The following is a 21,184-nucleotide window of genomic DNA, read 5'->3' as shown; positions in this document are numbered from 1 at the left end:
GAGGCGGCTGATCGCCGCTGTGCCGACGGCGTGGAGAAGGCGAATTGTCCATTTGCTGGTTGGAATCGTCTCGTCAGCCATTTCTGAAATAACAGACATTGCGGAGAATTGCGGCTCGTTAGTTCCGCATAGAGAGTCCCAGGATCCGAACCTGTATGTATAGCCCGGGCTCGTGTTTGAACCATGAGATTCAAAATCGCGGTGAGCGGCAGCTGGATTTCCAAGAGACAGGGATCGGAAGATGGGAATGTGTACTCATTGGTCAGTCTCTAACTCATTAGGCAGATTGTGACATATTAATTCCAGCTGACATTAGTCCGGTAGCTGTGACTGCAATGCCAGTTTGATGTCAGACAAGTGAGCGGGGATGACAGCCGTCCATCGCAATCCTTGGAGGGGTTTATCGCTAGGCTGCCGTCAGCAGTATTGTGGGACATGAGATGCATGCAGCTTTATATAGAGGGATAGAAGCGTAGGAGTTGTACGGAGTAGACCGACTCAAGCAGAAGCGCAATTTGCTTACAATGGAAGAATTGGATTTGAGAAATTTCGACTTAGTGGTACTTGTTTTAATTTTTTGCTTTTTGTTTACTTCTAGGGAGCCGGATGTTCATTTCGATGACCAATGTCCCCATTCGCTGCTCGGTCGTCATCGATCCGCAGCCGAAGCGTTGTATATGATCAGTGGGAAGGTCGAAGTCAATTTGAGGTTGCAAACTCTCATCAAAGAGAGTACGCAGTGCGTCGAATGCAACCTACTTCTCCAAGCTGTGTACAACTTCAAGCCTGGCTGGACCAGAGCCGACAAGAGCGGCAAATGTTGGATGAGTGTCGAGAAATGGAGCACTTACTCTGTCAAACTCTTTTCAGGGAGGTTCTCAGTTGGCTCATTTCAGATGCTGCACCGATCAAAGAGTAATCCACATAGGCCGTCTTCGTCGCCCCACAAACCTGCTTATGCATTTACTTCCCTCTGACTATATATGTACTAACTATCATCATATAGATGAACCTTTTTATGAACCAGAGGATCCAAAGTCTGAGTCAACTGATATCCTGCGAAGACCTCGGGCTCAAGCATTAGAAATTACCTCAGATTCATCTTCCAAGGCTGCTCTATATCGCGCATCCCAATGGCTCTCCCACTGCCTTGAGCACGATGAGGCATGCAAATTACCAAACACAGATTTTATGCCTAAGCTGCTTATAGATGTCGGTTCCGAAGATGACGCTATCAACCCATTTCTCTATAAACCCACTGAAGTGACACCATACGCATGTCTAAGCTACTGCGGGGGACCCGATACTGAAGATGTTTTGCGGACAACTGCAAAGAATTTGGAAGCGCACTATGAATCCATTCCATGGTCCAAGATACCTCTTGGTATAAAAGACGCCATTCTAGTCTGCCGCGGTCTCAAAATTCGCAGCTTATGGGTGGACTCTTTGTGTATCATTCACGATGATTCCGTGGATTGGCGAGGGGATGTAGCAGAAATAAACCGCATCTATCTGTATTCTCGGCTTTCAATTGCAGCTCTTGAACCAGCCACATGCAAGTCACGATTTCTAGGACCTCAGAAGTTTGCGCACCCGGCCTGGCAGAGTCGCTTTACCGCTGAAACTACGCTCAACCCAAAGGAACCGCCTCTTGAGGTTTTTGTGAGACCATACTCTGGAATAAATAATGAGCGTAAGGAAGACTTATCAAGAAGCTCCCTCGATAAGCGAGGATGGTCTCTCCAGGAAAGTCTACTACCAGCCCGTCGGTTGTGTTTCAACGGCAACGAGATGATTTGGCAGTGTCTGTGTCGAACAATATGTGAGTGCGGTCACATCCTGTGGAAGCCTCAATCCTCTGAGTTTGGGTGTTTAGGGACACATCTCAAGTTGAAGCGCTTAAAAGCAGATGTAGTGCTCTCTCGTCCGCAACCAGCATGGCACACTTGGCACAAGTACGACAGATATGACTATCGCCGGAGCTGCCCTGGCTATCCCCAAAACCCATATAAAAGATGGAGAGATATTGTAGTGGAGTACACAAAACGCGATCTTATTCCCCGAAAGGATAAGTTGAATGCTGTCTCTGGGCTGGCTATGCTGGCCCGTGAAGGTCTTCCAGATGATCCGCAAAGCCAAGAGGATGAACACCCTGAAGAGTATCTGGCGGGCCTATGGAGAAGAGAATTTCGCTATGACCTTGCATGGATGGTGAAATCACCCATTGCGGATCAGGGCATAGCGGAGATATCAGGCATCCCAAGTTGGTCATGGGCATCTGTTAACGCGCCTGTGACTTACAAATTCGACGATCCGATACAAACTTGGAAGCACACCCCTTATCTTATAGAATGCGTCAAGGTGGAAAGTGTTACATGCCTAAGGGAAGTTGCAAACGAGGAAACAAGTAACGTTGTGAGTGGTGAGGCCATCTTGACAGGCCTTGTATCTCGTGTGAAGCTGGCTGTGATGCTCGACGAAGGCGGAATGGCCAAAGCGTATGTGAGATCCGCAAATCTGCACTCCTACAAGGTGAAATTGGACCGACCGAGAAGCTTGACAATCTTCTCTGAAGATCGGCAGAGTGCCTGCTGGATGAATGGTACATGCCAGCACGAAGATGACTGCTGCAAATGGACAATGGAGGAACACGATGAGAAGCTTATTTGCCTTGTGCTGTTTACGTGGACTGCCCCCGTCAACAAGAACGACCACAATGGTAACCCGAGGCCAAATATGGGACCGGAAACCTGGTTTTTGGTGCTGAAGCCGTCTACTTCTGTTGACGGCGCATTTGAGAGGATAGGCATCGGGCACCATGCTTACTGGCTGGCCGAGAAATGTGAGCTCTTTGCGGATGAAGAGCTTGCTACGGTGAAAGTAGTTTAGACCCTTTGGGTGATGCAATTCGACTCTATATACATCGAAGATATCTATTTTAACGTCGTCGTTGGCATATTTACTTAAGCATGTAACAACCATTCTCCCATTTATCTACTACCACAAGGTTCACTTACTAATTTGCTGTAGAATCCCAACAAAGCCATCTCTGAGAAGATTCACCTAATATCAAGAATTTGACTTACTATTGCATTATAGAAGACTCACTTTCCTCTGAGGCCACCGGCGTCTTTGTAACTGCAATTACCATCTCTTCTGTGGTACTTTCCACATGCATTTCAACAGCTGCTTACTGCCCTTGTTAGAGAAGGTGAACCAAGCGCATATTTCATTTTCCATTGGCCTTTGTGTCCGTGTTTAACAAACCTACTACAGCAGCACGAATCGTATAAGAGCATGTGTTTTCAGAGTGATAGCGAATGACAGACCGAAAATCATGAATCCTCCAGAAACTCACGGTGTTGCTTGCTCAATGTACATTCTCTGGGACCAATCATAGGACTAGAAAAATACTATGGAAACACGCGAACGGTTACGACGGAATGTAAGACGATGATTGTAGATATGTTATCTCGCCGTTTGCCCCATCGGGATTAACATGCGGATATTAATAATATCGCAGTGCGTGACTCTAGACGAGGCTCAGTCGATGTGCGGGCAACTGAAGTCTCTACTCTTCCGAAATCCAGAGCCTGGCAACAAAGGCGTCCTTCTCTGACGGTTACATCGCCTTTCATCATCGCATTAAACTCTCAATAATGCTTTTCTCCCTTGGCTAGGCGAGAAGATGGTTATGGCGACGAGCTTCGCGACGACTGGCCGCTTGCAGGTGTTAGGGGAACCAGATGAGAGCTTTCAGGATGGCGTCGAGTAGGACAAATGAGCAACCAGATCCAGCACAGTTCCTCTTCTAACGTATGAATTATAGCATTGTTCTTATTCCTGGCATAGGAACCACCTCGCAGAGCTGGACATCTCTCGCATCCAGGATAAACGATACGAAGAAGGTGAAGCTGCTCTTAAAGAGGCGCTGCGCATGCGTAAAGCTCTTGGCAACTACATTCCTAGATCGGGCGAGGCCAATCTAAGCTGGGCTCTCCTCGCGCAGGGCAAACTTGAAGAATGCAATACACTTCTTCTGGAAAGTCTAGCAGGTAGAGAGGCGGCATTGGGGAAAGACGATAGAGAATCTGTTCGAACTGGATTGATCCTCTACGCACTTGGCAACCTTCGCGCCGCGCAAGATAAGTGGGAGGCGTCATATGCTTGCGACAGTAGGAGAACGAGATTTCTATACAGCAAATGTCTTCCACAAGCTAGGCGAGCACTTCATCCGCTTGGGTCAGAACGAAGAAGCTATGTAAGTGTCACAGAATCCAATTTGAGCAGCGATTCTTTGCCTTCTAACATGTATTAGTGCAATGATTAACTGGGCGCTGGATATCTGGTCCGTAGATCCGACAGCGCATAAGAACGAGATTGCTCGCACGACTTTTCTCAAAGGAAAGTTGTTAGAAGGGACAGGAAAGGCATAGAAGGCTTCTATTGCTCTTAGAGTCGCCTGTCGCTTGAGAAAGGAAATTACAAAAGAGGATCGAGATGCAAAAAGTTTGACGACCAAGGATTTTGACGAAATTGTTGCTTTTTGGGCTCGCTGATGATACTCTCTTTGGTTGTTAATAGGTTAAAAGAATGCAACGAATTTAATGATTATGATTACACTTCATCACCTGGCATTACAAGTAGCTAGAAAATAACCCAAGCTAAAGAGTGCTACATATATATACGATACTCCAATGGCCCTTACGACTGTCTACCCCATAATATACCCAAAAGTGTTGGATATAGTCTCTCTCATTGGGGTATCGAGTACCAATCTACTTCATTAGATCACAAGATCATACCGCATAGGTTGGATCTTTATCACTTCCTCTAGCAATGTTCCTTCCCCTAGCATATAAAAGACACTTCCAGAGTCTCGTCCAGTACCGTTTCAGGTATTGGTAGTCCCAAAGATAAAATACATAATCGAACAGTGTAATCGGAACACACAAGACAAAAACCCACCAAAATCTCACTGCATTCTGCCCCAGCAGATCAACATTCATACCAAACAGGCTGGAACTAAAATTGAGGGGAATGAAGAGCGTCGCAAGAATAGTAAGCTTCTTGGCTCGTTCTGACTGCTCAACAGCCTTTCGAGACTCCTCAATCGTGGCTTTGTTAATTGCTAGAGTTATGCCGCTGGTACAGAGTTTGGACAACTCAATGCAACGAATACGAAGCTCTTCATAGTCTTCTAGAACGCCTCTTGTTGTAAAGGTCCCGTCAGAACCACCATCGGATCCGAAGCTTCTAACTATGTCAGAATCGGATGGCTGCCGCCGCGTGCCAACTCCTAGACTCGGAGGCAATGGACTTTCCGCTCTAGCTCTGCCAAATATTTGGTTGCTTCTTTCGGCCAACTTGTTAAGTACAAGAGAACTGTCTTTCAGCTGTTGTGCATGACGGGTGAGAATATTGGAAAAGTATTGAAGGGTTCCCAGCACATCTGTCAAAGCCCCTTTAACGATGGTATTTATCTGGATTTGTATTCTAGACTTGATAAGGTTCAAGAACTGAACTTCGGAAAAGGCGGCGTGGGCAAATAATGGGATGCACATAGAAAGCGGATCTTGTGGTGCTCGACGGGCCAAATCGACAAGCGCAACCAGTGAGTCGTATTGTAAAGGCAGAATGGCCGTACTTTTTTGTATCTGCGCTGAAACATTTGCATCCAGATCGAGACGGCTTGTGGTTTTTAGAAATGCCATCTTGGGATGATGTTGAAGAACGGGAATTGGCGTGGCTTTCGACTCAATATGGCTCGTCCACGGTCCCGGAGGAGATTTCTCCAAGGGTCAGACACCTTGGTCCATCCAAGCAATAACTATAACTTCGTTTCAGTGCATGTTTTCCCTTCTCTTATAAAACGTAGTATCATGTGTTACCAGCCCAGCCACTCTCCGTTTTGGTAATATAGAGTGAAATCCATTGTTCAATCACAGAGAATGAAGAACATACTGTAGCATACTCGCGCACCAACGAGTCTCCGCAACATACTTGAGTAGAGCCAAGTTGTTGTATTTCATATGTCGCAAGTTCAGCAGCTTGTTCCGAGCGCTGTAACTGAAGATCCTGTCCGCCGAAATCGTCGCGATGAAGGAGCGTGTTTACGCAAAGTCGAAACAAGTTCTTTGAAGAACTAGGAAGAGATGGGGTACTGTACGCGTGTCTGTCAATGCTCGCAGAGAGAAAGTCCATGTGTCGCCTGAAGAACTCCGGGTCGATACCATATTTGCTGCCGATTGCTGACACCCATGACGGCGAGATGAAGCCCCGGATGAAGACTATTTGCCCCGCGCCTCCCGGTGGAATAGATGTGACTGCGGAAAAGGCTTCATGCTCGTGCTGACCATATTGCTGCATATCCCACTTTCTTTCCCCACTGTTGTACACGATAACTAAGTCATGGGGCTCTTCTGACTTGGAAACAAAGAGAGCGGTATCTTCCCTGGGCTTGACGGGTGAAATAAGCTGCGATCTTGGAGCATCCATTCTCCAAGGTCGACGAAGTTGTTTCCTGGGAAGACAGAGGTGCTTGAATATCTCCTCGAGAGCGAGATAATTGCTCGAGTATAGTTTTCGGGCGAAACTAAATCTCAAGGTCAATAAGTAACACATGTCTTGCTGTCACTTTAATTAAATGTGAAACCTCACAAGCAACTATTCTGCGCTCCATGTCCTATTAAGTACCATTATTTGCAGACTAGTTGGCATATAACATGCGCATTTGGTTCTGCACTATGTGGCGCAATGGTCAACGCGACAGAGAGTCGAGCAAGTGCCGAGTGGAATAGTCAGGGTACATGATTGAGAGAAAGCTGACATAGCGCCCAGGCTTTATATATGAAGAGCACAGCTGAACGAGGCTATATTCCTCGGTAGCCCGGTACGACGGTCACCCGCCCACGGACAAGTGTTTGCACTGATGCATGAGGCCGTTACAGGGCTCGGCATAACGAGCTGTACTGCTTAGGGCTAACCACATAAGACATAGGGAGTACAATCCATGTAAGTGTGCGACTGAGAAGAGTGACAATAGTCTATACTGTTGAACAAACGGAAAAGACCGCGGATAAGCTGAAGTTGGCGGCGGGGCCGAAGCAAACCCGCCAGACGCTATCCCTGTCCCGACCAGCGGTTGCTGTTGGCGATCCTCCAAAACACACAAGATCCAATCTATTTCCCCTATAATTAGTTCCGAGACAATTCCTAGTGACATCGGCTGTGGCGCGACGGCGTCGGGCGCTAAAGTTGTGTTGGAAACTTGAGCTGTCAGTCTTTCTCTGGCCACGTGAGAGCGGCTCCTCCTAGTTTTCTAGAATGCAATATACGCTTTTACTGTTGCTTACATTGAGTGTCATAGTTAGTTGACCGACACCCGAATCTTGCAAGGATATGATCTCCAAGTCCTATTGCAAGAAACACAGCCTACACTCAAGTCGCATTTGACAACCCGTTCGAGCTTCCTTCTTCGTCTAACTCCTGGCCCCGTCAACTTGGGTCAATTCCTGCGTTAGCTCAGTCAGAAATCATGGCTCCGCGTAAGACAGAGTGCGTGATCTCCCACATGGCATCCGAAGGTGGTCTTAAGCAGAGTCGTTGGTTATGGGTCATCTGCCTCGGAGTCCACGTAACATTACTATAGACAGAAGCTAAGCAATAGACATGTTGTAAGCAGTTTTCCGCCAATCCGGGCTTGCCTTTTCGACATGGACGGGCTGCTCATCAACTCCGAGGACATGATCACTCAGTCTATCAACCTACTGCTAGAAAAGTACTCAAGGCCGGCCATTACTCGGACGATCCGTGCTCAGCTCATGGGTATCCCAGACTCTACAAATGGCGATGTCTTTCACAACTGGGCAAAGCTGCCCATCCCTCGCGAGCAATTCGCTCGTGAATCAAGTGAGCAGATGCACACGCTATTTCCGAAATGTGAGCCGCTGCCTGGTGCGGTGAAGCTTCTGTCGAACCTGAGCCGTGCACGGAGTGCGTCTTTGGGGGGTCCAATTGAGTTGGCTTTAGCGTCCACTACAAAGAGCGACAGCTATAAGTTGAAAATTACACGGCCAGAAACAAAGCAGCTACTTGACACTTTCCAGCCCGACAGACGGATTTTGGGTGATGATCCACGAGTTCCAAAGGGTCGAGGGAAACCAGCGCCAGACATTTATCTAATAGCCCTGCAGGCACTAAACACGGCTGCTGGTCCTGACGCAAAGCCCATTTTGCCCAGCGAATGCCTAGTCTTTGAAGACAGCGTCATTGGAGTAGAAGCTGGGAGGCGTGCTGGAATGAGAGTCATCTGGGTACCGCATCCAGATTTGGCGATCGAGTATCAAGACAGGCAGAATATTGTGCTCGCTGGAAGGACGGGATTGGTGGAGATTGGAGACACTTGGCAACTTGGGGAAATTGGTGATGACTGGGCCGAATGCATATCGAGTCTGGAGCACTTCCATTATGAGGAATACGGCATTGACGTACCACTCTAGGCATTTATAACAACTACAATTTGTATTTAATAATTTCTCCAAGTCTTTTGGCCCTTGGTGCCAAATAACAACAAGTCAAAAACGGCGCTGCATATGATATCTCACGGCAGACCGTCAAGGATAGGACCGCATAGTTTATGGGCTGCTTGCCACATGAAGTACATGCGACTGTATCTACACGATATATCTGGAGGATCCCATCAAGTTCTTACAATTAGTTTATTTTTTGATCTTTTCCTTATGCACTTTTTTTATAATTCTCTCTTTATAGAGCATGGGGCTTATGCGTCGAGCCAGCCCTTATGATCGTAGCATTTAGCTTGCAGGCCAGACGCCATCAAATAATAGCGATCTGCTATATTAATTATGGACAGTACATGTACTTGCTTGGAGAAAGTGAGCCTAGGATAGAACATTACATGCTTCGGAAGTAAGCTCAACCTCAGAAAACAAGATTGAGTACACCACCTGAGCGGATGCTAAGGTAGATACACGCTTTATATTATCATATGGACAATTGACATGGTCATTGTTAATGGTTTCATATGCAAACGAAGAGTGAAATTATTTGGTAGCGGTAGAGTAGGAAGAAAGTGAGCCGTATCCTACTCTATCGAATTTGAGACGCCAGAAATGAATACCTTCTTTTAGCAATCACTTGAGTTTAGCAATCAATAAGAAAATATATTAGGCAGTAGATGCCATTCATTTTCGAAAAAAGCTTCGCTAGCATCGGGTTTCGGCAGCCGAACTTTGCTCGGTAGGAAAGGAGAGGATAGAAAAGAGTTTCAATGACGGCAGTTCTGGCAATAGTAAGATAGACGGAAATATATAGAGACGATTTCGGCTGATCAATGCTGAGATCTTGAGTCTTGTGTATTAAAATTTGAATCTTCGATGCTCGGAGATGCGATCAAGACGTATCCTCTGGTGCCTATGAGCAGTACGAGGAGGTAATGACTGAGATTGTGAAGTCAACAATTCTGCCACAAGAAAGAACTCAAGAGCACATTTTGGATGAGACTTGCACAAAAAAAAAGGATATATTCAGCTGTCGCATTCAACACTTCTTGGAAAAGACATCTAGGTGTACGTGGCATGATTCTGCATGTGAGAGGCTCGTTGTGGGGTACAGCCCTCTTCATCTACCGTCAATGACACCGCAAGAATATTGCCTAAAATTCTCAAATGTCGGTTCAAGGGCATTGCCAAATCAGGTTAACCATTACGCTTCGTGCCGAATCATCCCCAATGCCGTGGGCGAGACTGCCAGCAGCGGCCTAATGCCGGCTCATTCGAACCCAAGTGAGCTATCGGGTGGTCGCGACTGACCTTTGCAGATCTAACGTGTGTCCGGCTGAGTAGGTGTAGATTAGCCTGCCAATAGTGAATATTCATGGAAAATGGAATACTCTAGGAGGCAAGAGTCCAATCGGGATATATGGCTACCATGGAATTTGATTTAGCCTAATTCAACACGTGGCAGTCTGAGGATGAATGTCTGGGGGAACGGAATACAACAGTAACTAGAACAAATTGGGGTTTTTTGTATAGAACAAGGCAATGATGTAGAGGAAATGTTGGATAATGTGAACAAAGTCAATAACTTATGCCTATATAGGACCCTGTTGAAATTCTCGATGGTATATAACCTCCTACCTGCCCCCAACGTCAATCATCCTTCAAACAATGAGCAGCATCTTGCACCATTAGCTTCTAGGCTCGGCATCTCTGTTATAAAGCTAAACATGCCTTCTGTTAAGAGCGCCCTCGCCTTTGTTCTAGGCCAAGCTCTTCTGGCTACTGCGAGCCCGGTAGAGGGTGAGGTTGTTCAGAAACGACAATGCCCAGGAATCCATGTCTTTGGTGCCCGTGAAACCACAGTAGGTCCAGGCTATGGCTCCTCCGCTACTGTTGTGAACTTGGTTATCGCCGCCCATCCAGGAACTACATCTGAGGCGATCACCTATCCAGCTTGTGGTGGTCAGGCCTCTTGTGGTGGCATTCAATATAATGCATCTGTTATTGCCGGTATCAACGCCGTAGCCACGGCAGTGAACAACTTCCACAACTCCTGCCCAGACACTCAGCTGGTGCTAGTTGGATACTCACAGGTTTGTCTCTCTTCTCTCGCTCTATTTCTTCTTTATATAAAGCCAGATGCTCATGAGTTATATAAAAGGGCGGCCAAATCTTTGATGACGCGTTTTGTGGAGGAGGCGACACCGGTGAGGGATATCCTAACACTGCTGTTCCGATATCCGCAGGAGCAGTCGCTGCTATTAAGGCCGCCATCTTTATGGGAGATCCTCGAAATATTCACGGACTTTCCTACAATGTCGGAACCTGTACTGCTCAAGGTGTAAGTATTCGCCATGTTACGGAATTGATCACCCTCTGCAGATTATTGTTTTCTAATTCCATTTTTTTAATCAGTTTGACCCCCGTCCAGCTGGCTTCGTTTGCCCCAGCGCGTCCAAAATCCAGTCATACTGTGATGCCCCAGACCCGTACTGCTGCAACGGAAACGATGCAAACACTCACCAAGGTTACGGCCAGGAGTATGGCCAGCAAGCTCTCGCTTTCATCAATAGCAAGCTTTCCTCGGGTGGTTCTACTCCCCCTCCGTCCTCAACAGCCGGCACCTCTTCCACCAAAACTGGCAGCTCACCTGGCCCAACCCAGACCCAGTACGGACAGTGTGGTGGCATCGGCTGGACTGGTCCTACACAATGTGCTGCTGGCTTTACTTGTAAAGTCCTGAACTCGTACTACTCACAGTGCTTGTAAAGAGTGTGGGGACCGTTTGTTGTGGAAGGTTTAAAGAGGTCATATCTTGAGCTATACTTAAGACCAGCTACATAGTGCCTACTTCTGCTGCGAATAATATACGCTTATTTGTTGCCGCGGAACTTCATCACCAGCTGCAGAAATATTTGAACGCCAAATCATTCAGGGTCAGGCCAGTGAGAGGCAGATCAACACATGTAATCAACTGGATGACCATCAGCGGACCCGGTTGTGCGTGTTGTTTGTCTTGTTTAAAATCTTGATGTTATGAACTGATTTCTATTTCACTTGGAATCTGCACCTAACGTAAAGTATCTCATAGAGATCCTCGGATGTCTGAGTACATACCTAGGTACATAAATATGTAATAAGAACCGCCCTTTACGATCTTGGACAAGAGGTGTGCCAACTTTAAAACATGATGTAGGTACTAGTAAGTATTTCAGCTTGCCTCTAAGTGATTGAAATAGAAAGCTCGCAACATTAGAATAATCCTCATACTACTGGATATACCATTTATTTTATCCTTCCCTTTCAAAGATTATACTCCCCAACACTCAAAATTGCCTGGATCTTATTAGTGACTCTTTGTATCAATGTGACAGAAATGAATAACATACGGACGCGACAGGATAGTGATTGACTCTGGCAAGCATGTGTGTACTTTAAATTACTGCATTTATCCATTCTCTTCATCACTGTTTCGCAGCAAATGCATAGAAGAGAGATGCTAACGGTCACTACAATCTTGATACTTCACTAAATTATCTGTAGACTAAATGTCACTATCAAGCTCAGTTCTACCAGGCAATAAATCAACGCCCTGTTTGTTTTCAACATATCGAACCAGCCAGATGTTAGATTATTTGATCCCAAATATCCTTCATTTTTAGCTGAACCGCATATTGACACTCCTTCGCATGTTCTGATGGTGTCCCATCCGCGCTATCTTCAGCATTGCCATTTTGCACCCGCTTTAAGCAACAACTGGACCATGTTTTGATAATTTGGTGCTGTACTTAAATGCAATAATGGCGTCTTACCATTTTTATCTCGAACATTAACATCTGCACCCTTTTCAAGCAGCAGCTGGATTATTTCTTGGTTATTCGGCATTAATACTGCATGCGATAATGTCGTTTTGCCGTTATTATCCCGAACGTTGGCATCTGCACCCCATTCAAGCAGCAGCTGGACCGTATTTTGGTTATTCGGTATTAATACCGCATGAGATAGTGGCGTTTTGCCACTATCATCTTGAGCGTTAACATTTGCACCCCATTCAAGCAACAGCTGGAGCTTAGCTTGGTTTTTCCGTGCTGATACCGCGTAAAACAATGGCGTCTTGCCATGGTTGTCTTTCGCATCCACACCCGCACCTCTTTCAAGCAGCAGCTGGATCGTATCTTCGCCATCGTATCCTATTGATACCGCATGTGATAATGGCGTCCTGCCATCATGATCTGTAGCTTTAACATCTGCCCCTCTTTCAAGTAGCAGTTGGATCGTAGCAAAAAGGCTACGACCTGAAAACCCCCCATATATTGCATGTGATAACGGCGCCATGCCATTATTATCTTTAACATCCACATCTGCACCCCTCTCAAGCAGCAGCTTAGCCACAGATTCGTTGCATCCGTAACGTACTGCACATGATAGTGGCGTCCTACCGGCTGAGTCTTGAACGTTAATTTTTGCGCCTTTGTCAAGTAATAGTTCAACCATACCCCTACTAGCATTATATGCGGCTAGCAAGGGCGTCCTGCCATGGCTGTCTTTGATCTCAGGGTCCGCACCTCCATGAAGCAGAACTTCAACTATGCTTTCATTGCCTGCCTCTACCCCGTATAATAATGGCGTTTTCCTTTCTTTATCTTGAGTGTTGATTTCCGCACCCCCGTCAATGAGCAGTTGAACTATAAATGCTTTGCTAAATTGTGCTGCATACGATAGGGGCGTTCTGTTGGTTAGATCTTTATCATCAATTCTCGTGCCTTTGCTAAGCACAAGTTTGACCATAGCTTCGCTTCCAGCATGTACTGAGTACGATAATAGCGTCCTTTGGCTACTATCTCGAATGTCGATTTCAGCGCCCTTGCTAAGTAATAGTTTGACCATGGGTTCATTGCCAGACTGTACTGCATAAGATAGTGGCGTCCTTTGACTATCATCTCGAATGTCGATTTCAGCGCCCTTGCTAAGTAATAGTTTGACCATGGGTTCATTGCCAGACTGTACTGCATAAGATAGTGGCGTGCGGCCTCTGTATTGAACATTTAAGTCAACGCTGTCGTTAAGTGACCGTTCAACAAGAGAATAGAGACCTTTCTCGGCTGCAATCGAGAGAAATGTGCGGCCATTTATATCCGTACAGTCAATTTTTGCACCGTTGCCAAGCAAGAAATCAGCAATAGCTTCATGACCATTCGATATAGCAGCCGAAAGCAGTGCTGAATGATCAATATTTTCGTAGCTCCAATTGTCAAGAAATAATTTCAAGATAGATTTATGGCCCCTCGCAGCAGTAATGATTAATTCATCTCGACTGGGCGAGTCAAGATACACATTGACGCCAGTTATTTTGAAAGAAAAGGCAACAGCCAAAGTGGCGCCATTCCTGATGAAGTCTCTGAAAGAATGTGTTCTGGAAAATCTGAAGCTCCGCCCAAGGTTATTTCTTTCAACACCATTAGAGTAATAGTCGTTAACAATATCGCGAAATGAAGGCTCAATCTCTAAATAAGCATCTAAAAATGCTCGGAGTGACATGGAGCTATTCATCGCCAAGGCTGCAAATAGTGGTGTTCCGTAGCGTTCTTGTTCTACGCTCAGAAAAGATAATATGTCCAGGTGGCGCCTGATCAGATGGCTCATGTTGAATTCGGCCAGGATATACAGAAAGCTCACATTCCTTTTATGTCGCCGTGTCTCATATTTTTCGAGGAAATTATCGAGTTGAATCCAGTCATCCAGCGGAAATTCTTTGAGAACCTCAGGTTGGTTGGCACCATGAGCCTCCGCCTCGTTTGCGTGATACAGAACGTTTTTCACAGCGTATTCTAAGAACGGGAAGGAAGAGTTGGCTAATTGGCGCTGGCTTTTTGCTTCTTCAGGCTTTGCATTTGCCGCCAATTCAAGAGAAGCGGTTTTGCCGATAGCAATGTAATTCAGGCAGCACTGCTTCAATCGCTCGTGGCTATACCCATTCACATTTGCCTGAAGATCAGGCCAAATATCATTTAGTCCATTTTCTTTGAGGAGATAATCTTTAACCGATTCGTGTATAAATTGAACAGTCGGAGTCTTAGACTTTGTTACCTTAGTGAGGCCTTTAGATAAATTCAATATGAACCTTTCGATATCAGAAGCTGTAATTTTGTCAGGGGTCCGAGGAAGGAAGAGGTATAATAGAGCCATAGAGCCGGCGAATACTGCCAAAGTTGCTGCTTAGAGGCTAGTCACAGCTAGGATTTACTATATAAAGGAGTATAAATCCCCTTAGTTTTAGAGAAGGTTAGAGATAAATATAGTTATTATATACCTCCTAGCTACTTCCTCCCTTTATAACAACTAGAACCTCTCCTTAACTTTATTACTCTCTTATACGCCGCTGTCTCTAATAGATTTATCTCTTTTTAAAAAGCAAAAGACTATTAAAGTAAAGATAACAAAGGCCGCTGCCCAAAAGCAGGCAAAAAGCCAGTTGCATCTTAAAGATATATAGCAAAGCCCTATACCTTATATAGTACCCCTTAAGGAAGAATTTACCCTTTAAACTAATACCTTAATTCCTAATATATAGCGCGACCCTTAACCTATTACTTTAGATCCCCTAGCCTTCTTTAAGGGATAATATACCTCCCTAACTAAAGATAAGCTACTTAGTCTTATAGTTTTTATTATAAGAGAAAATTAAAAAAGAAAGCTTACTTAATATTTAGTAAATCCTACTAACTTTTAGGATAAAGAATTTAAAGCGCTTCTTTTATAAAAAGGGCCCCTCTTTAAGTTACCTATTATAACTCCCTAGGAGAAGTCTACGAGAGAGCTAATAAACTATATAAAGGATTAGAAGCTATACTTTCTAAAGCCTATATTTAAAAAAAAAACTTAAAAAGAATACTAAGATTACGCTTTTAAACTTAATACCTTATTTATATTTAAAAAGATTATTAATAAAGTATATAAGATTCTTATAGTAAGCCTTTATTTTAAAAAAGAAGCCTAATAATACTAGATTAATTATTTTAAAGGAGAACTTTAATAAAACTATAATAATATTACTTATATATAGTACTTAAAATAATATAAAAACTAGGTTAAAGATATTTAATCTTACGCTATTAATAAAGGAAAAGTACTAAATATTATATATTAAGGGAAGGGTAAGACTGTAAAGAAGTTTATTAAATAATTTAAAAAGGCTAATAATAAGGTTTTATATTATATAAATAATAGCTATAAAATCTTAATTTTCCTCTAAAAAGTATTTTTAAAAATAAAAAAGTATATTCTTTATAAAGAACTCCTTACTATATAATAAAATCTTTATAGGAAATGCTTTAGGGCAGAATTAATTATTAATAGCCTTAGTAAAGGGGATAAATAAAAAGAAAAAAACCTTACTTATTTTAGAAAAAGTAAGTATACTTTTTATACCCTATATAAAAGAAGGGAAATCTTAACTACGCTAGAATAATCCTTAGGCTAAATAAAGAATAATATTTTAATTAATAACCCCTTAGCTACCCTAAAGTAGGGAAGGCATAGACTTTTATTAAAGATTATATATTATAAATATAGAACTCCTAGGTACTATTTTATAAGCTATAAAAAGCTAGATTACTTATATTATAGAGATAGGAGGTATACTATAAAGTATTATAATAACCCCTAAGTAGGTATTCTAGCTAACTTAGCATAAGGCCTAAACCTTAAACTAGTTATCTTAAGGAGGGCTTAAGAAGGCAAGGCCTACCTGTTTAAGCTACTACCTACTATATCCCTTGTAATAAGGAGGAAAGTATAAATATAAGTAGAAGGAATATAAAAGTTAGGGACTGTTATTCTTAATACTAAAAGTAATATTAATATATTAAGTAAATGCTTAATAGGTAATACCTTAGTAATACTTAATAATAACTTAATAACTACCTTAGTGTATAAAGACTTAGGTAAAATATATAAATATACCTTTTAGCTTCTAAGGATAAGGGATAACTAAGAAGTTAAGAAGTAGATACTTATAAGCTTTATAATAGTAAAAATACTTAATAATATTATCTTAGGGAGGCTATAGTATAATTAAATAGATTTTATTATTATTACTAAGGATAATCTCTTTTAGTACTTAATATTAATAGAAACCTTAATAATAACTACTTTTAAGTAGTAAGTATATACTTAGGCAAAAGAAGCTTAAGTTAGACTAATTATTACGTATTCTAACGTTAGCGCTATTATAAACTAGGATACCCCTGTGACCTTACCTTAAGAGAAAGCTATAAAGCCTCTGCTTATAAAATATATAAATAAGGCAAAGGTATTTAACTTAGAACTAATAGTAAAGCTAGCGCCTCTATAGGGACTAATATATATAATAAATCTAAAGCTAGAAGTAAAACCTTTCTAGGGACTTATTTACTCCCTAGTAGAGAAGAAGCTAGAGGTATTATAAAAATATATTAAGTAGGTATTATAGTAAGGCTGGATATATTAATCTATAAATTCCTAGGGCGCGCTAGTATTATTTATTCTAAAAAAGGGAGATAAGCTATGCCTTTGTGTAGACTATTACACGCTAAATAAGATAATACACAAGGACTATGTATTACTGCCCCTAATCTATAAGATCCTTAATTAGCTTTAAGGTATAAAGATTTACTTTAAGCTAGATATAAAGGATATATATTACTATATAAAAGTCTGTAAAGGAGATAAAAAGAAGACGGCTTTTAGGTATAAATATAGGCTATATAAGTTCTAGGTAATGCCTTTTAGACTAACTAATGCCTTTACTACTTTCTAAAGGTATATTAATAAGGCGCTTAAGGGCCTAATAGACTATATTTGCATAGTTTATTTAGATAATATTCTAATTTATAGTAAAAATTCTACTAAGTATATATAATATATTTAGGAAGTATTAGATAGGTTAAAGTAATATGGGATATTTACTAATCTTAAGAAGTGTAAATTTAATATAATAGAAGTTTCTTATCTTAGGTTTATAATAACCCCTAAAGGGATTAAAATAGAGAAGGAGCATATAAAGGTAATTATTAATTAGCCTATTTTATATACTATTACTAATATTTTTACTTTTATTAGCTTTACTAATTTTTATTAAAAATTTATAAAAAACTATAATAAAATTACAGTACCCTTAACTAATTTAATAAAGGGAAGGGCTAAGGGGAATATTACGCTAGGAGAATAGGGGTTAGTAGTATTTAAAAAACTTATTAATACCTTCTAATAAGAACCTATACTTTATTACTATAACCCTAATACACTAATTTATATTAAAACAGATACCTTAAAATATATAATTAATACTATATTATCTTAGCTTATAGATAAAGCCTGGCACCCTATTGCTTATCTCTTGCAAAAGCTTAGCAAGGCAGAGGCATACTATTAGACCCCTAATACTAAGATACTTACTATTACAGAAATATATAGGACTTAAAGATATTATTTTACGTATACCTAAAATAAGGTAGAAGTTATTATTAACTATTTAAATTATAGTTTCCTCGCTAAGAAAAAAAAGCTCTTAAGTAAGTAAGTATTATAGCTACAGAAGCTAGCCTTATATAATTTTAAAATTATATATAGACTAAGTAAGGCTAATTCCGCTAATAGATTATTCTATTAGGTAAACTTATATTAGTTATAAAATAAAGAGTAATTATCTCTTAAATATCTTATACCTTTTATAAATAGATTTTATATTAAACTATACTTAAAAAACAGAAGGATATAGGGAAAGGGACCCTGCCTTAGATTAATAATATAGGATAACTACTTAAACTTAAGGTTATACTTTAACTTAACCCCTTAAGCTAGGAAAAACTTGCTAAGAAATAAGCCCTGCCTTTAGTATATAACCTATAGGCTAGCTAGATTTACGTAAATAATACACAGGAGTGCTATTATAATATTAAAGAAATTACCTAAAACCTTATAAAAGGTATTACTTATTATATAATAAGGGAATGCCTAAGTATAAGAGTTAATAGTTAAATATAAAGCCCTAGGGAGGACTTACAGCAGATAGAGTATAAATAAGAAATATCTCCTCTGTTATAGGGCTAGAATCTTTATACTTTATAGTATAAGGTAAGAGATATTAACCCTGTTCTATAATAATAAAACAGCTGGTTACTTAGGCATTAGCAAGAGCTATATATAGATAGCCTGGACCTATTTTTGGCAAGGTATAAAGAGAGATCTAAAGAAATATATTAATACTTATTATATATATTAAATAATAAAGCCCTGTTATTATAAACCTTATAGGGAATTAGTAGTATTACTTATACTAACACAGCTATAGGAGGAGCTTTTAATAAACTTTATCATAGGGCTCCTAGAGATTATAAAAAAAGGAAAAACCTATAACTTAATACTTATTATTATTAATAAATTTATAAAATATATATTATACCTCCCGTGCTTATAGTAAATAACTATAGATAGTTTAGTTAATAAGTTCCTTTACTATATTTTTAAGCCTTATGGAATTTCTAAAGGAATAATATTAGATTAAGGAAGCCTTTTTACTAGTGTATTCTAGAGGACCTTCTACTACCTACTAGGTTATAAAAGGAGACTTAGCACTACCTTTTACTCTTAGATAAATAGCTAGATAGAGTAATAAAATTAAAACCTTAAATACTATCTTAGGGCCTTTTATAATAAGAATTAGCTTAACTAGCTATATAAGCTCCTGCTCGCAGAGTTTATATATAATATAGTAAAATATTTAGTAACTAGGCAGATATTAGTGTACTTACTGTTAGGCTATAAACCTAACCCCTCTTCTATTAATAATAATAACCTATAATATATAAATAAAAATACTATTAATTAAGTTAATAAGATAGTTAAGGACTAAGAAAACGCAGCTGCTACTTTATAATACTTTAGTAACTTATATTATAAATAGTATAATAAGGGAAAATAAAGAAAGGTATTTAATATAGAAGATTAGGTATTAGTATTAACTAAGAACTTTAGACTTAGGAAACTAAGTTAAAAACTAATACTTAGATATATAAGACTTTACTAAATTAATAAAGTTATTAATATAAGCAGCCTTACTTATTAGCTAAGACTTTTAACCTTAGTTAAAATATACTTAGTATTTAATATTATAGTCCTTAAGGAATTTAAAAGTAGGAATAAAGTTCCTAAGGAGCTAGAGGATAACCCTTTTATATTAAAAAAGATATATAATATTAAGAAAATTATAAAATATAAGAAAAGAGAAAGGGGCTATATTTATTATATAAAATAGAAAGGCTATAGTAAAGAATATAATTCCTAGGTACTAAGGAAGGACTTTATAGACTAGAACTTTATAAAGGAATATAAAAATAACCTTTAATAGGACCTTGCGAAGTCCTAAGGTATAGATAATACCCTAGCTGTGTTAGGAGTAGTTTAGATAATAAGAAGCTTAGTAAGTATAATATATAAGTATTAGCTTAAAGGTCTTATATAGATATATAAGATCTACTGCGAGAAGTAAGGAAGAACTTATAAGCTCCCTAAGGTAGCTAAGATAGTAAGAAGCTTGGCGAATATAATCTACAAAGGTATATAGCTAAGGCAAGGACTAACTTAAAGGGCTTATGTAGATATATAAGATCTACGGTAAGAGATAAAGTAAGAAGGAATCCGCAAGGTTCCTAGAGTAGCTTAAATAGTAAGAAGCTTAGTAAATATAATCTACAGATAGTAATATAGCTAAGGCGAGGACTAGCTTAAAGGACTTACTTAAATATATAAGATCTACTATAAGAGATAAAGTAAAGAAAAACCTATAAAATCCCTAAAGCTACTAAGATAGTAAGAAGCTTAGTAAGTATAAGTTATAATAGTTAGTAATATAATATATAAGTACTAGCTTAAAGGGCTTATATAAATATATAAGACCTACTATAAGAGATAAAGTAAGGAAGAACCTGTAAGCTCCCTAAAGCTGCTAAGATAGTAAAAAGCTTGGTAAGCATAAGTTATAACAGTCAGCGGTATAATACGTAAGTACTAGCTTAAAGAACTTACTTAGATATATAAGATCTGCTTATAAAGCCTGCTGTGGTAAAAGATAAAGTAAGGAAAAAGCTATAAGGGCCCTAGAGCAGCTTAGATAATAAGAAGCTTAGTAAATATAACCTATAATAGTATACAGTATAATACACAAGTACTAGCTTAAAGAACTTACTTAGATATATAAGATTTATTTATAAAGCCTTAATAATAAAAGGAAGTAGGAAAAAGTTAAAAAAAACCCTAAGTAGGAATATAAATTTTATAAAGAGGGAGAACCCTGCGAAAATATAAAAAATTCCTTATTTATATTTATTTACTTCCTACTACTCCTTTTTAATTCCTCTTACTTTTATTTACTTTCTTTAATCCCTTCTACTCCTTTTTAATCCCTTTTACCTTCCCCTACTAAAGTTATTAGTAAATACTATAGTTACTAAATATTACATTAAAATACTATAAAAGTAAAGGGGTTATAGAGTATACCTTACTTATTAGTATTACCTATAGTAGTATTATTAGTAATAAGGGTAGCCTTAGCCTATAATATATTAGCCTAGGAATTAAAACAGTCCTAAGTTGCAGCAACGGAGATAATACCCTAAGCTTAGCTA

General features: G+C 40.1%; 4 protein-coding genes across 4 annotated transcripts; all 4 read left to right on the top strand.

The window, feature by feature from the left end:
• Positions 1-1,191: 1,191 nt before the first annotated feature.
• Triagg1_3166 (uncharacterized protein) lies at positions 1,192-2,889 on the top strand (the record flags this gene model as incomplete). The annotated part of the gene is made up of 1 exon (XM_062897428.1): positions 1,192-2,889. The coding sequence occupies one exon, from the start codon at positions 1,192-1,194 to the stop codon at positions 2,887-2,889; it is 1,698 nt and encodes a 565-aa protein (XP_062757690.1).
• Positions 2,890-3,688: 799 nt separating this feature from the next.
• Positions 3,689-4,436, top strand: Triagg1_3165 (uncharacterized protein; the record flags this gene model as incomplete). Its single annotated transcript, XM_062897427.1, has 4 exons — positions 3,689-3,771; positions 3,853-4,175; positions 4,222-4,261; positions 4,319-4,436. 4 exons carry the CDS (start codon positions 3,689-3,691, stop codon positions 4,434-4,436), a joined length of 564 nt encoding a protein of 187 aa, XP_062757689.1.
• Positions 4,437-7,715: 3,279 nt separating this feature from the next.
• Positions 7,716-8,501, top strand: Triagg1_3164 (uncharacterized protein; the record flags this gene model as incomplete). Its single annotated transcript, XM_062897426.1, has 1 exon — positions 7,716-8,501. The coding sequence occupies one exon, from the start codon at positions 7,716-7,718 to the stop codon at positions 8,499-8,501; it is 786 nt and encodes a 261-aa protein (XP_062757688.1).
• Positions 8,502-10,249: 1,748 nt separating this feature from the next.
• Positions 10,250-11,291, top strand: Triagg1_3163 (CAZyme family CE5; the record flags this gene model as incomplete). Its single annotated transcript, XM_062897425.1, has 3 exons — positions 10,250-10,615; positions 10,684-10,863; positions 10,938-11,291. 3 exons carry the CDS (start codon positions 10,250-10,252, stop codon positions 11,289-11,291), a joined length of 900 nt encoding a protein of 299 aa, XP_062757687.1.
• Between the last annotated feature and the right edge of the window lie 9,893 nt (positions 11,292-21,184).

This window comes from Trichoderma aggressivum (assembly GCF_033847375.1).
Source record: "Trichoderma aggressivum f. europaeum strain CBS 100526 chromosome Unknown scaffold_009, whole genome shotgun sequence".
NCBI classification, from domain to species: domain Eukaryota; kingdom Fungi; phylum Ascomycota; class Sordariomycetes; order Hypocreales; family Hypocreaceae; genus Trichoderma; species Trichoderma aggressivum.
The sequence above is the reverse complement of the archived record's forward strand: the minus strand, read 5'-3'. Positions and strand labels throughout refer to the sequence as shown.